This window comes from Rhea pennata, chromosome 5 (genome assembly GCF_028389875.1).
Source record: "Rhea pennata isolate bPtePen1 chromosome 5, bPtePen1.pri, whole genome shotgun sequence".
Classification (NCBI taxonomy): domain Eukaryota; kingdom Metazoa; phylum Chordata; class Aves; order Rheiformes; family Rheidae; genus Rhea; species Rhea pennata.
Genome location: NC_084667.1, coordinates 8815001 through 8830480, shown reverse-complemented (window position 1 = coordinate 8830480; position 15480 = coordinate 8815001). Strand labels below are relative to the sequence as shown.

At 33.7% G+C, this 15480-nt stretch overlaps 1 protein-coding gene across 7 annotated transcripts in view; it reads right to left on the bottom strand.

The window, feature by feature from the left end:
• Positions 1-15480, bottom strand: part of CDIN1 (CDAN1 interacting nuclease 1) — a 139085-nt gene that overhangs the window by 69484 nt on the left and 54121 nt on the right. For all 7 annotated transcript variants that reach the window (XR_009958611.1, XM_062577580.1, XM_062577579.1 and 4 more), the window contains 5 exons: positions 14530-14609; positions 14143-14192; positions 11219-11286; positions 6292-6357; positions 3993-4098 (listed from right to left, as the gene is read on the bottom strand). Coding sequence is in view for 6 of the 7 variants with exons in the window: in XM_062577580.1 (XP_062433564.1) it covers positions 3993-4098; positions 6292-6357; positions 11219-11286; positions 14143-14192; positions 14530-14609 (370 nt within the window). In the remaining variant the exon portion in view is untranslated. The remainder of the gene's footprint in view (positions 1-3992; positions 4099-6291; positions 6358-11218; positions 11287-14142; positions 14193-14529; positions 14610-15480) is intronic.

Sequence of the window (15480 nt, the reverse complement as noted above, 5' to 3'; positions counted from 1 at the left end):
AAGTTATTGACAGTACACTCACTAATTAGTATTTAAACTGTCTGTTGTTGATCTCTATATACCTCTTACAAAGCAGCAGTCATGCCTATCAGCTTTGATTAACAGACTTTTACAACTGGAATTCCAATTTTTAATTTAAGTCAGAAAAAATGATGAAACTATATAGCAGAGGAGGGAAAAAATAAGAAGTAGCAGCATTGCTTTAAATCTTCAAATAATTTACAACTTTTTCTCAGACCTGTTTTAAAGTGCAAATCTGTATCACTTCCTGTGCATGCTCTCCCACATAGGCTTGGTCATACAGGCTACTTAACAGTTAACTTACATGAAACATTTAACTTACATGAAACATACCCATGTTTGTCAGTGAACAATGAAAAGAAGTGTGGATCTACTACAAGTGCACAGATCGGCTATGGTTTGCACATGAGCTGTCTTGCTCATATGGTAGCAGAGACAGACACACCCCTGCTCAGCTGGATACCACTGCTTTAGAGGAACACATTGAGTGAAAGGATCCTGCAACTTTAGAGCAAGTTCTTTCAATTTATAAAATAGCTTTTTTTTCCTAAATACTACTCTGCAAAATCAATCTTGGAATATGCAAAACAAAAGTTGCTTTTTCCTGCTTCTTCATTATTAGTGAAAATTCTCAGCATCTAAACAGTGCCTTGAGTTACAACTGTGCAAATCCACTGACAAGGTATGGTTTGTACATTTTTAATGGGAAGCTTAATTTGAAGATGAGGTTGCAGTGTAGCACTGCAATTGAAAATTGCTTAACAATACCATTGATGTATGAGCCATAAAAAACCTTGCTAAGCTGTCCCTGCAGAACTCAAGAGTAATAAAAAGGTGTTCTTTTGCACTGAGGTGAACAGACATGGTTGACTGCATCTAGGGAGCTGTTCTGTTAAGTGAGAAAGTGCCATTTCTTTCCTGTCAGTATAGGCCAATTTACGATACTCATAGATTTAGTTAGCACAGAGCACAGGATTTAATGAAACATAAATATCGCAGCAAAGTAACCATAGCTATGTTCAAAACTTTCAGTCAGATTGTGTTCAGAATTAAACTTACATCTGTGATAGATCTAGAAAAAAAAACAGGAACTTTTTCAGTCTCAGTCCTACTTATCCGGAAAACAAATAAACAAAAATCTCAATGGAAAAGGTCTAAAACCTATCGTGTTAATTCCTCTCAAATTATCTAGGCATGCATTTCTATTTGATTCTAACAAGTGATGTTAAGAGTTCTCTCTCCAATTTCAATTCAGCTTTAAGTTCAACTAACAGTTCAGGTTTACAGATACCTAAACTACAGGCTGAGTATCACGATATCTCTATCATGAATTGATGCACCTTCTCCAGATCATCTATATGCCTTCTTCAAGAGGAAAGGAGATGGCACAGGCACAGATGAATTGACTGCGAAACTGGTTCTCACCTCAAAGATCCTGGCATAGGCTGATTCACTAAATCATTCAAAACTGATTCATATTTTGGGGAGCTACTATGACTTTTTGTATAAATAGTTTGACAGAGCAATCAAAGTTGATTATCTAAACTGCATGCAACCTAACCCGTCAACAGTTGTTCATTAACCCAACTATCATTAAATTAGAAGAAGCTACAGCGATTAGGAACTCATTTCAGAAGAGGTTATGATATTGTTAGTTTGGCCCAGTAGTACCAAGACTAAAAGTAAGAGGTTTTGATCTTTATAAAAACAACCAAAGTCCATCTCATTTCCATTGTTAAACTATCATTAAATTCGGGATTTAGGGAGTAACAAATCTCACTAATGGAATTTCTAGTTTCATCATTTGAACTTAAAGTCATTAGAGATGCAATAACATTTTTATAGTTGTTGCTAATATCATAAGAAAAGACTGGTCAAAATCTAAAAACTAATTCCAAAACAGTTTTATTGATCCACCTGTCAATTCAATTTAGCTTTAGTAACATTTAAGTTACTTGACTAACAGATCATCGAGAGATGTTAATCCATTTTTGAAGTTTCAACATTAGTTACTACATGATTAAAAATAAAATGAAGTTTGCTTTGCTTTGATTGACTGATACAAGCATAAGAGAAGTTTCTTTCAGAAAAGTCAAGTTCAAATGATACACATTAGTCTGAAGAGTTTTGCACTTCCTAGCTCAAACCAGAAGTGAAGAATCATTTTGTTCAGTACAAAAATGTCAGAAATAACTTAGACTGGCAATTTTCCTGCAGTCGTTAAATGGATCAGTACCCCAATCTCATTTGTCTCCTTAGCTTTCATCTCTTCTCATCCTATACTTCATGCCTATATTTATGCTCATTTTATGTACTAAAATTCACTTTTAGGAATTGGTTTTCCCTGATACCATTTTGGTCGCCCAAATGTTGTCTTTTCTCTTCAAAAAATATTGTAGTCAGTACATCACATGGCCTTCTCCCACCTGGGCAGCTCCATTTCTTATTGTTTAGACTTATGTGCTAGTTCAGCACCATGTTCATCAGCGTCTTTCCATCGTTTGTCTAAATATCATTATGTACCCACATTTTTTTTTTAAGTCTAGTACTCTGGTTATTTATGTCACAAATTCTCTTCTATAACTTTTCTGTAATATAGTATCTTTGTCCAACAACTGACAGTCTTGCTGTTTTGCTGGGGTTCCCATAACTTATATCGCAGTTCTGCAAACCACTCTTCTCTAAAATTCTCAATAGCTGGCCCTTCTCTAATCAATGAAGTACACTGCTGCAAAATCTAATTCAGCACTCTGACCATGTTATTCTCAAGATCTATCTACTGGCTTTCCTTCCTCTGCTGCCTCAGATACAAGCCGTTTCTAAGGTATTTCCCAAGCTAAGGCTAGCAATTTCCACCTTATCATTTTCACACATGACTAAAACATTGACTAAAACATTGATTGATGGCCACAGACTGGTCACTGATGTCAGCATATGCTATTAATTGCATGCTCAAGCATGTTTGTGCCATCTTCTATACTGTCCTTCAAATTTCATTGAAGCTCTCTTGAGAACACTGGGCAGACTTCCTCATCAGTGTTTTTAAAAATCCTTCATTAAAATTCTCCTTTAACTCACTGATAATGCTTAGCATGCTGGCAAGCGAGCATTATCTCCTTCATATTCCACCATATAATTCATCTTCAATTCCATTTCGGTACCTTCTATTTTTGTATCTTGTATAATCCTTTGCATCTTTTGTACTAGGATGGTCAGATTTTTGGAAAAAAAAGTTTTTATTTTGTCTTCATAAGATGTCTACCACAACAATGGTCTAACGAGTGATAAGGCTTCTAGTGCCACGAAAAGTTATACAAATATATCCCATAGGAACCTTTGTAAGAGTAAAGCAATATTATTTTAACAATCTTTAAAGGAAAAGATCTTTATACTAACAAAATCCACATTCCGTCCAGCATAATCATTTCTTCTCTAATGCTCCTGCAACTACTTATTATTTTTTCTAATTCGAAGAGAATATTTGATGCTACTGTAAAGTGTAGCTAATATGCAAAAAATAGCTTTTTATAAACAATACAGAGCAACAGAATTATCTTAGATACAATGACAACTAACAATGTATAAAGCCCATTTGTTAGACTGCACACATTTTATGACAGGTTTGGCATCTTCCAGACATTGCTAATATACCACAGCAGAAGTGTCCACCAAGTTCAGGTACTAAAAAAATTGAAATACAACTTCTGTACCAAAATAATTGATTATATTGTCTACTGCCACTATAAAACTGCCATATATGACCAAATTTTAACAATTATGATGTGAACTTTTCACAAATATTTCAGCATTCCAATTTGACATACTAATTAATGTAATGTAAAATGTCAGACTAGTTACATACATTTTATTCACATGGTTTAATACAAAAGCCACTACTGTTTTTTCTAATAACTTCTTATTAAAATGCAGTACTATCTATCTATATATAAGAAAAAATGACAGAAATGTACCTATTCCAGTAGCTCCAAAACTGGTCCTGCAAGTAGGCTTGGTGGCTACTTTCATCACCAAAGGAGGCTTTGCTTTCAATCCAGTGAATAATGTGTCCTTCAACAGCTAGGGCGATAGCAGAAAACAAAAGTGAGCTCTGAAAAACCAAACTCAACAGCTTTTAAAAGAAGTTCTATGTTTGTGACTTCCCTATTTACCCCCCCAAACTACCATGTGACTTATGCTTGCAATAGAGTTCTATACTTGTAAAAATATCTTTAAGATATGCACATGGGGTATTTTTTCAAAAACTACCACAAAATATTTTAATGGATAATTATTTTAATTTCAGTTTAATTATAACCTATTCCAGAAGTCCTCTATTTGCATTTACTCTAACATAAACAGAACGTAAAGAAACAGAGACCAGACTAAAGTGGAACTGCGCCCTATTTTTCCCCTTATTTTGCCTCCTAGTTGTCAGAAAAAAGTTGAAGACTTCTGGTGAATAAGAAGGCCGGTTAGCCAAGCTGCTGAACAGAGAAATCTCTCAGCAACGTAGAGTGAAATGTGTGAGAACAGCAAGAAAGGTTATCCTAGACATATGTATGTTCTTTCTTCCTTCTGCAAAATCAGCAATGCTTCATCAGGGAGAAGTAAGGAAAAAGAAGGCTTATGTCAAAAAAGTGTTTCTAAATTTTTGTTTCTCTAAATGCTCTTTGGTTCATGTCCCTCCTCATTTCTTCTAGGAGGGGATTTCAGTATTAATATTTTTTTTCCATTTTTGTAAAAGGAGATTCATCTCTGAGATGGAGAATCTATTTTTGCAGAAGAAATCATGGGAATCACTCTGAAAAATGATCCAGTCTTCACAAAGGTAATGTGGGGTAGTACTACTGAAGTCTTTACAACCATCTGGTTTATTTTGGACTCTCTACAGCATTTACAGTCATAATGTTCATCTTAGTTTCAGTCTGATGTGGGACCTGGGATAAGGCGCCCAACACAGCAAGAACAGAAGAGGCTGCAGCAGCACATGGTTGACCACAGACTGTAAATTACTTGGGAACATTGGGTAAACATTCATGAAGCTGGCACACTGAGATCTGTAATGCCACACCTACTCTGCTACAAGCAACCAACTTGTGTAGGCATATACAATAACATCTCCCTAACGGGGGAGTTAATACCCTAAAGTTATTGACTTTTAGACCCCAGGAAGTGTAATATCTAAGGCATAAATTGTGGAGTCAGTTGAAAAGCAACTCCTAAGAAACATTTGCCTTTCCTAGCTATTTATTGAGTCATGAAGAAGAAAAAGTAAGGACAGAGCTTAGTTCAGACCTGACAACAGGTAGAAAATTATTTCCTGCTAATCTCAAATGACTGAAATCATTCGAAGAAAGTGCAAACTATTAATATATGGATTATCAGAGACTGTGACAAATCCATGCAAACAAATTAATGGATTATTTTTAACCTTCCATCTAATATGCTAATATTACAAACTCAGGAATTCTTTTGGGTTTTTCCCACAGTACCTTCTCAAGCATTTCAAGAATTAATTCCACCTACTTGCTTTCCATTAAGTATCCATCTGATTAGGTTCTTGAATAGCCTGGATACAATGCTATCTGTATGTAGTGTAAAAGTGGGTATCTGAATATCAAATGCAAATTGCATATTGAAGTCCAAACTATTTCATAAATCTTCCCTGCTAACTTTAGAACTGGACAAAAAATAATCTCCTCCCTTGATGGCTTCCTGTAAATCTCCAAAGATGAGTGCTATGGAAATAAAGCAGTAGATATTAACTGAAAACGCTCTAGGTGTGTCTTGACAGAAGTGAACTGTAGATTATCAGAATGGCAAGTCCCAGTCTCCAACATGGAGCAGTTTAGTTACAAGTGTATTACTTACTCTGTGCATATAACTACTTCTTAATGTCACTACCACAAATACATATATATATTTTTGAAACCTGATTAAGAGCACAAACATCATGGAGCTAAAGGAGGTCTTCAAAAACTCTTGAAAAAGCTCTCATATGCATGGTTGGTTATGTCCTGGATAAGAGAAATTATTGTGCTGAAAGATCTCTCAAGAACTGCTAAGGAACGACACACTTTATGAAACACCAAGGAATACTACTGATCATCAAACCTAGAACTTCTTACAACTATTGGGCAACTACTGAAACTCAGAGTAATACTGTATTATCTTGTAATATACTTCACCTTCTCATGTCTTAAATTACCACAATATTTTAGCATAAACATTTCTATACAAAATAATAAAAAAAACGTTTAAAAGACTTACCTACTGGGACTTCTAAAATAAAGTCTGGTGTTTTGTCATAACCCTTTGCACGAAGCTGATCTTCAGCTATACACAGAGAACAAGAACTATGGTTTATAAAACTAATCTATTAAATAGAAAGCAGGATAATTAATTTTCTTTTAAATAAGAGTGCAAGAATTACTAATGTAGTCAAACATATCTTTCCTACCTATGCAAGCTGTGTCAGATTAAATGAACCTTCATAGAAAACCTGAAGCATGGATACAAAAATGCTTCTATGTCATTTTTGCATTTTATGTCTTCATTATAAACATCATTAATTCAAGCTGTCATACAGTATTATATAACTAAAAAAATCTAAATAAATATATTTGTTGATTGAAAGAAGTCTCCCCACATTAAGAAGCTTGTTGAGATTAATCCTACCAACATCAAAAATGTAGCTGCCTTCTGGATTTTATTTTAATGTTAGTACGAAGTTGTTAAAAAACAAGAACAAAAATCCTTCTTTTCTATTTGGACATCTATCAGAAGAGAGAGAAGCCAAAATTTTGATTTCTCTTGCACCCTACATAATGTAGAATTTAGCCAATTTTGCAAAATACAAAGATTAAGAAATTTTCTTAGCATTAACTATATAACTCTACTGCTAATGAATATTACAGCTTTCAGGAACATTTCAAGAAACAATAATACAGAATGAGAAAGATAAAACCAACAAAAGATGCTTGCTCAAAAAAAAAAAAAAAAAATAGAAAGCACAAAAAGCATTCAGTATTTTCTAAAGTATTGTCCTTGATTTCCAATACTATTACACTGGTATTTCTGAAACATCATTTCTCCATTAGTTTTTGGAGTGACCTGGTCATTCAATTCCAGACATGGCTTTCTGTCTTCACCCAACCTCAACTAATGGCACAACCTAGTAACAAGTAAGGCTGTGTAGTCCCTTAACACCTACCGGGCTGTTGACATTGGCATGCATCCTATTCGCCTTTCTACATCACCTTTGATTAAAATTAATGGCCCATTCTTACTGTTAGGTAGCTTATTTCCAATCCATTTATCAGGTTAGGACAGTAGTTTCATGGCCAATGTTCAGAACTCAGTTTTAGAATACTTTGTGCATATCTTGAAAGGTCAGCAGTTTGAGCCCAAGTAACATTTTAGTAACATGAAAAACATTCACAGCTTATAAGAAATTCACCTTTAGAAATTAAAATATTTTAAATACATCTAAAGCAATTTTCCCTCTCCTTTTTCACCCCAGAATAAACACCTTAAGAAATTTTTTATTTTATTTAAATAGTGAGCTAATATTTAAAGTAGGACATAAGCAATTTTGGAAAGTTGTGCAGTCATTTAAACATAAACTGCAATAGCTGCTATCCTTTTTGATAGCTGTAGTATTTCTACTGAAATTTGAGATTATTTCTTCACAGTAGTGCATTATGTTGTAAATACAAGTCTTGGCAATTATATCACACAATCAGCTATTAAAAATTTTCTGGATTTGGAGTTGGTTATTTTTTCAAACTTAGATTGTCAGGTAAGATAAAAGATATTTAGGTTAACAAGGCTCTAGTGTAAAACAACCTATGAACAGACATTTTTATGCTATAATATAAAAATGAATTAATGTTCTAAGTAATGTTTTAATTTTGATAAGAATAAAAAACAATCCAGTTTTATCTTACTCTATTTAACTATTGCCTATTACTTTTGAATTGTTCTGACTCTAAAGCACGTCCTGACCATGAAATGTTTTTTGCTTTGAATCTGTTGCTGAATGTTTTCTCTTGGTTCCCTCTAATATTTTGTACTACAAGATACTGTGGAAAGTATATTTTAAAACTATCTTTACTACTGACATGTGTTGGTATTAACATATGTGCATATATGTTACAACTCTTTCTTCAAATATTTTGAACCTTCATATCTTTGGGAAAAAATATAGAACTATCCCCTATCATCCTAAACATCTCTTTTTTTTTTTCCAAACCAAGTCCCCCCGACCCCCCCAAACAAAAACAGTTCAAACTTTTCAGTTCAGGTATGTTTCAGATGGGTCCAGAAGCCACTGAGACACCATTCTGCATACCCTGACAGAACTTTTAGCTCTTTCATGGATGAAGAGAATGACTTAGGATTGCTTGAACGGCAGATCACAACAGCTTTGACAGTACATCTATTCATCCTCAGGTTTGAAATCCATGTTGGAACAGCTCTAATGAGTAGTTTATCCTTAGATTCTCCACTGGTTCAGATTTCCAATAAAACTGGAGCTTTTTATTTAACCGTATCTTCACATTCAACTGTAACAATTTAACATGTCATTGTTCTTATACTAGTCTCTGGATATAAAAAAAGAAACCAAATATTCTTCCATTGATGCATGAATAGGCAGCAACTGCAAATTTAAGATTACCACAGAAAATGTCAAACATTTCCTGATTTATACCCATGCTACAGGGACATCACAGTGAGAGCTAAGGAAGGTTAAGATTTTAGACAAAGGTCAGTTATATACCTTCCCGTGATAGCTAACATCTTTCCTAATATACTCCGGGGTAGATAAGGACAAGACACGATAAAGTCAGATCTTATACACAAACCTATAAATTCCTGGCATTTTAATAAGGTAAGTGAACCAGTGATGAAGTGAAGGCTTTTAGCCTGTTTTGAGAGAATGCTTCCATTGATCACCTAAGTTTTAAGACCAGATGACAAAGAAGACTTGAGAACTGTGCTTTTGATGGCACATTTTCTCTTCTTTTCATACATTTTCTTTTCAAGAACAATACCTAACTAAAAAGCAAAAACTAGTAGTTTGCATAGGTTTCCAATCAGTTTCTGGGTGAATCTGAAGGTTTTACTTCTGATCTGTAGGCTTGTAGAGCTAACTGCTCTAGAAACAGCCAAATTACCTCCCTGGCCCTAAAATTTGATTCATACTGCCCCCAAGATTATACTGGGGCAATTTATACCCACTGTGCCATCTGACCATACATTCTTCTCCTGCATCTGTATTGTTTAGGTAAATGCAGCAATACAGGAAGCTTATTATCATTATTGAAAAATTTCCTTCATTAAGGAGTAGGATACTAACATGAAACTGGCAGCATGGATCCCATTTCTCTAACACATGGGTTAAAAGGTAATAGAATTGGCAGTACTGCAATCTAGGTCATAAGCCTTCCTCGACACCGGAGCTCAGTCCTGTTCATAGCCTAACAAAAACTGAATGTTGATCTGTAAGAAATGCGGTTAGGTCTTCTCTTATCTAGAGTTTTCCTTCAAGTTTTGTAATTAATTTTTCAGAAAGGAAAGATTTTATTGTAAGGTTGAATAGGGTTAATCTTTCGGATATTGAGGGAAAGGTCTTTTACTTTTTTCTTTTTAATCACACTCAGAACATTAGAGAGACATATGAATTGCGCAAAAATAATAATAAATATAGCCACTTAGTATACATTAAATCATGACTAAACAATCCTTCAGCACACACAAAATGTAAACTATTAAACTTTCTCACTTATATCTTTATATACTGATAAGTTAACCCATTCTGCACATTTTAATTTGACAGTACAAATTTCTTCAAGCTTATTTTTAAAGACAAAACTGAAGCCAAAGAAAGGCCATTAATCACTAAAATTTAAATCCAGTCTATGTACAACACAAACTTGTATAAGGCCAAAAAAATGACAACTGTTGGGTTGAGGATCCATTAGCGAGTCATCTAGTTCATCCCCTTATATTGTGACAGGATTGATTTCATTAATCCCCTACCAGTTTTGATGGATGAGTGTCAAGTCTAGCCTTAAATTTTTCATTGAAGGTGATTCCACAGCCTTCCCTGGCAGCTTGTTCTGTACTTACTGTTCCTAGAATTGCTTTAGTATTTTAACTCAGCATCATCTTTCCAACTGCAGGCCATTACCTCTACCTCTGTTCTTATAGCCAAGTAGGAATATAGCCTACTCATGTTTTCATAATTTCACTTGCAAATTTTGTATGGAATAGGTATTCTTCTCTTTTTTCATTTTTTGCTAAAATAAAAGAGTACACTAACTCTGTTCCTTAAACACAGAAGCAAATCTTTGCAAATCTTCTTTCAAAGTTTTAAAATTTGTTTAAGGTTTCTAAAATTTTAACCTGACACTAGATTTAGGAGAAATTGTAGCTTCTGGCAAGACCAGTAAAATTGCCTAATCATATGAGTTTAGTATAAGGCTGAACCACAACAAAAGATAGCATTTCATTTTGTTATTATCTCATCACATAAGGAATCCAAGATTTAAGAAGTCATCATAATTTTATTATCATAGAAAGAGAAACGATGCTTTAAATACTAATCATTGTTTTAATGCTGTTTATATACAAGTAATATAGTATGGGCTAAAAGAAAAAACCTAAAATCATTTTTTAAGAAGTTAATCCTTAAAGTAACTTTAAATATAGGGATTGGGAAAACAGTGCTTGCATTGTTGGTGGTGGGTAACAAAAAATTCAACAAAAACTGCACGAAGAGCTGAATGAGTGAATCTTCTAGCGGTTCTTTAATTCATAAAGCATTTTGCAGCTAATATTTCTTATGCTTCTTCCTAAGTCTCACAAGGCCTAGATTATGGCTAATATCTCATGACACCAAAAGTAATACTGCAGCAAATATTACGGCATTTTTTTCACTACTTATTCTATAAAATATTAATTGCAAGCCTGTGTATGTGCTGTATACATAGGGTATTTGGTAACTGAGTTCCTGCTCAGTTCTAAATCAATAAAAGATACCATGTACAGCATCAATCATTTTTTACTCTTTCTTTATTACCTAATACAATATGCGTTCTTTTTTTTTATTATTATTTATTTTGAAAGTAAACAGTCACTGAAATCTCTGAAGTTAAAGATTCACTGGTTAGTCTTCATTATAGATTCTTACCTATGAAAGACAGATTTTTTTCTAAAAGCATTTCTCGCAGCAAGACTTCATGCTCATGCCCAATCGCACTGAAAGTTTTAGGTTAAGAAATGGAAGATTACTTTGGAAAAGAACAAAAATCAGAACAACATCTCAGGTAAATGATTCATTCATGATAAAATTTATTGGCCCTCATCTTCACTTCAGAAATGTTTAGTGACTTGGAAACTAAGTTTTGAAATATATTAAAGGAATTTTCAGAGGCATTTAGTACTTCCTGAAAATCAGGCTATTTTATATAGCATTAAAGTTACCAAATTGAGACCCATTATAGAGTATTTGTTCGGTATGAGAGGTACGTTCCATCTTGTTTTTATTTTTTACAGAACTGAAAATAAAATCTGAGCTTAAATCATGTGCTTCAACAAGCTATTAAATTACTCTCTACTGACGCATGTATCAATTCTCTAATTCAGCAAAGAATGAAACAAACTTTTTTTCTTTATACTCTGAAATTGATAGGCACTAAATCCATCTGAAACATCTTACTGTAACAAAACATCCTTTTAATTGATTTTTCAGAAGCATGAACTAATGTCAGGGAAGGATGAAATAATATTTTACAGTGAAGTCCTTTTCACTTCACTGACAGCCTGTTGATCCAATATGCTATTCTTAGTAATATGTAGAAAGTCATCACATCAAACATTTTTATTGTATCTGCCTGAAGGTCAAAATTCTATTCTAGAAACTTTCAGAAGGAATGTTACGGACCATTATAATAAAGAATCATTTATTAAACACAATTAAAGTTCTAATTCTATTTAGAATAACTACTTCAAACTTTAACTATGGAATGTCTTATCATTACAGTTAATTACTTAATTTCTATCAACACTTTATGCTGAACAGCAAAACTATAATTGTAAGTATTCATTTCATACATATACACATCTTTTTTCAAATGAAACTCTATCTGTTACTACCGCTTACAATAAAAAAAAAAAGGGCAAATGAATTATGGTCAAAATGTAAGACAAATACTGCAAACAGAATTTATAATGCACCATAAGCAGAAACACTTAGACTTAGTCTATAATAATACCTATTATTGATGTATGGCAATGACCATGGGGCAAAACTTGTAAATAACCTCACAAGCCATTTTCTACTCATGCAATCCAGCAGTCTAGTTTCCCGTAAGCATCTGAAGTATTACTGAAAAATAGCCTCTTGGCATTTACAAAGAGGTTGACTTCATACTTTAGTCCATGCATATATAATTAGATAGTTATATTTAAAATCAATATGCAATCCTTCAGAAGACATTATGCTTTTAAAACCTTAACTTTAAATTGATTTTTAGCTATTTTATATGCCTTAAAATTAACATCTAATTCAGCAACATACTTGCAGATAATATAGTCACACAGCTACGTATTACCAAATTTTCCTGCACTAAAGTAGGCCTGAAAAACTTCTCATTATTCTCACTGATGTTGTTATATACTGAATAATTTGATTTGAACCAGATTCTGGAGAGAACAGGGAAAACCTTTTAGACTTGCTTCTTAAAAACTATCAGTAATGCTATATATGTATTATCTTTTAACATGACACTTTTAACATGACTATAGTGAGAATATTCATCAAAAAATCTTAACCTTATTTAACCAAATTTTGGATATCACGCTTTTTGATCAAAAATGTAACTTACTAGATTAATCCACTTTCATAGAGCTGTGTTTAATGTTGAGGATAGTCTCAATGAATCCTTAAAAATATGATTAAAAACACTTTGACAAATACACTTACAACTCTTATCTTGCTGCCATTAAAGTTAATGGGAACAGGACTGAGCCTGCAACAGATATGAGGCAAATAATTCTAATGGAAAGAACACATTTTCAAGTAATCACCACACATACCACAACCTCAAGCAGTATTAGGAAAGTAAGGAGAAAAATCTTCTCTAATAACTGTCTATAGTCTGTATCTTGTTTCTCATGCATACCTAAATGCCACTGTAGCTTTTCCATCCTGCAGCTATAGAGTAAAATCCAGATCTTTCCCCAAACTTGATGTAGAGATTGATGCCAAGATTCTCTACAGCTTGGGAGGGAGCTGTCTTGCAAGTCTGCTCAGTGGTAGAAGGTCACAATTTTGAAACTGTTCCTTCAATAGCAGACTAAAATAAAAGAGCAACTCCTCCAGCACATTATTAAACATTTTGTGTTACAGGTATCCTGTGATACCTGACAAATTACAATCTTTATTGGAATATTCAGTACTGTATGGAGTTCCTGAAGTATCCTCAGTGGATACTGAGGATCTCTGATTAACCGTTTCACCACTGGAAAAAAAGAAAAAAACAACCTATATACTTCAAAAATAATGTCCTTTCTATAGACAGCCTCATTTCCTTTCAGAAGCCGAGAAAGCCAAAGAACTGCACTTGAATGTCACATACAATTTTAAAAATACTAATCAGTCAATCATAACTTATTTTACATTTGAAAATATTCCAATTAAAACTCATTTTCATAATGAAGCTAATAGCCTAATGTTGATCACTATCTACGGAACTTAGTAACTTAGTCACAGAATCACAGAATAGTTGAGGTTGGAAAGGAGCTTGCTCAAAGCACAGTCAACTAGTGTTAAGAGAAAACCAGACTCACATTTTAACTAATCAAAACCAAAAAGGCTCAATCAGGCGTATGAATGTGCAGCCACCAAACTGACAACATCCTGTTGTCCATCTGATTTTTGCTAAACAGGGTAAGAGAAAGCTCTGCAGTGACCCTCTAGCTGGTTGAATATAAAATAGAGGAGTATGAAACGTGTTTTGTGAAGCAGAACTTTATGTCAGGTTAAAGCTAGACACATCTCCACACAGTCTAAGCTCGTCAATTGTGCACCTAAAATTTTATGGGAAAGGATACTGTTTGATGCAGTCCACCAGTGGTCCATAACAACAGTCATTCACAGTACACTGCAGACAAATAAGAAAGTAGTATAGTGATGGGTAACTACAAAACTATTATAGTTAAGCAGTATCTTAAAAACAGTAATTACTTTTCCTCAAAAAGGCTATCAGAAGCTGTTCAGATTTAATCACAGAAAACAAAAATTGCATGCTTTTATTCACTATAAAAGCAAGCTATTAAAAAGTGAAATGCTCTCCTCACAAATATTGCATTGCCATTTATGGTGCACCCTGACCTCAGTGATAGTTTATGATGACAGTAATTAAATGAGGTTTAAAATCTTTTACTCTGCTAGGCAGATAACAGCATTGCCACAGAAAAAAAGACAACTGTGATTAATACCTGATAGACTTGGTTTGCTAGAATTCCATCTGGAATCTGAGAAGGGTCCCGTAACATACTATTTATAAGAGTCTTGGAGGCTAGTGAAATAAAGAACAAAAACATACAAAACCTGTTAGCTCAGTGTAAATATATCACTATCCACTTGGCAGGAGGCGAGACATACTTTTATAAAGGAAAACACTGATGATATTGATACTTATCAAAAAATTATCCAACTGGCAACTACAGCAACTACAAACCTGTGAATTTGTAGCTACTTATTCACTGTATGATTTACTCTAATTGTCTTCAAACACCAAAGCATGTGTTCTTTGAAAATCAGGGGTGAAATCAGGCCTTGGGTTACTTACTCAATTTCATTGGACAGTTTGTGCCTTGGAAATATCATGCGTATTTCCTAGAGAATTGCTTTGCATAAAGAAAACAACTCAAAATAACCCCCTATACCACAAGATCTTAAAGAAGATATGTAGAAAATCAAACAAAATTTATAAACAAAGAAGCTATTGGTCTTAACCAAGCCCATGATAGATTTGGTAATTCCAGTTCAGTAGTTTTCAAAATTATTTATTTATTTAGCAGTATCACATTTATTTGACTATATATAAAAGATGGATAAATAGTGGTAGATGACTTTCTGTGCTATTTTCAAATCGTATAAATCTAAGACACAAAAGAAGCCAAAAGTAACTTTAGAAGGACTTTTCATCATTTTTTTATTCACTGATATTGGCACTGCAATGGAAAAAACAACAGATCAGGAGAGGTCTTTATTTTTAAATGAGAATGTAGAATATATACCAAATAATTAGTAATATTATCGGAAAAAAACTTTATTCTAGAAAAATGCCTTCTACAAACATCAAACATTCCATTCCACAGTCTCTCACAGAAAAAGCAACGCTGTTGTACGAGCACAAGCTGCCTCCTTCTTGGAAACAACTGCTG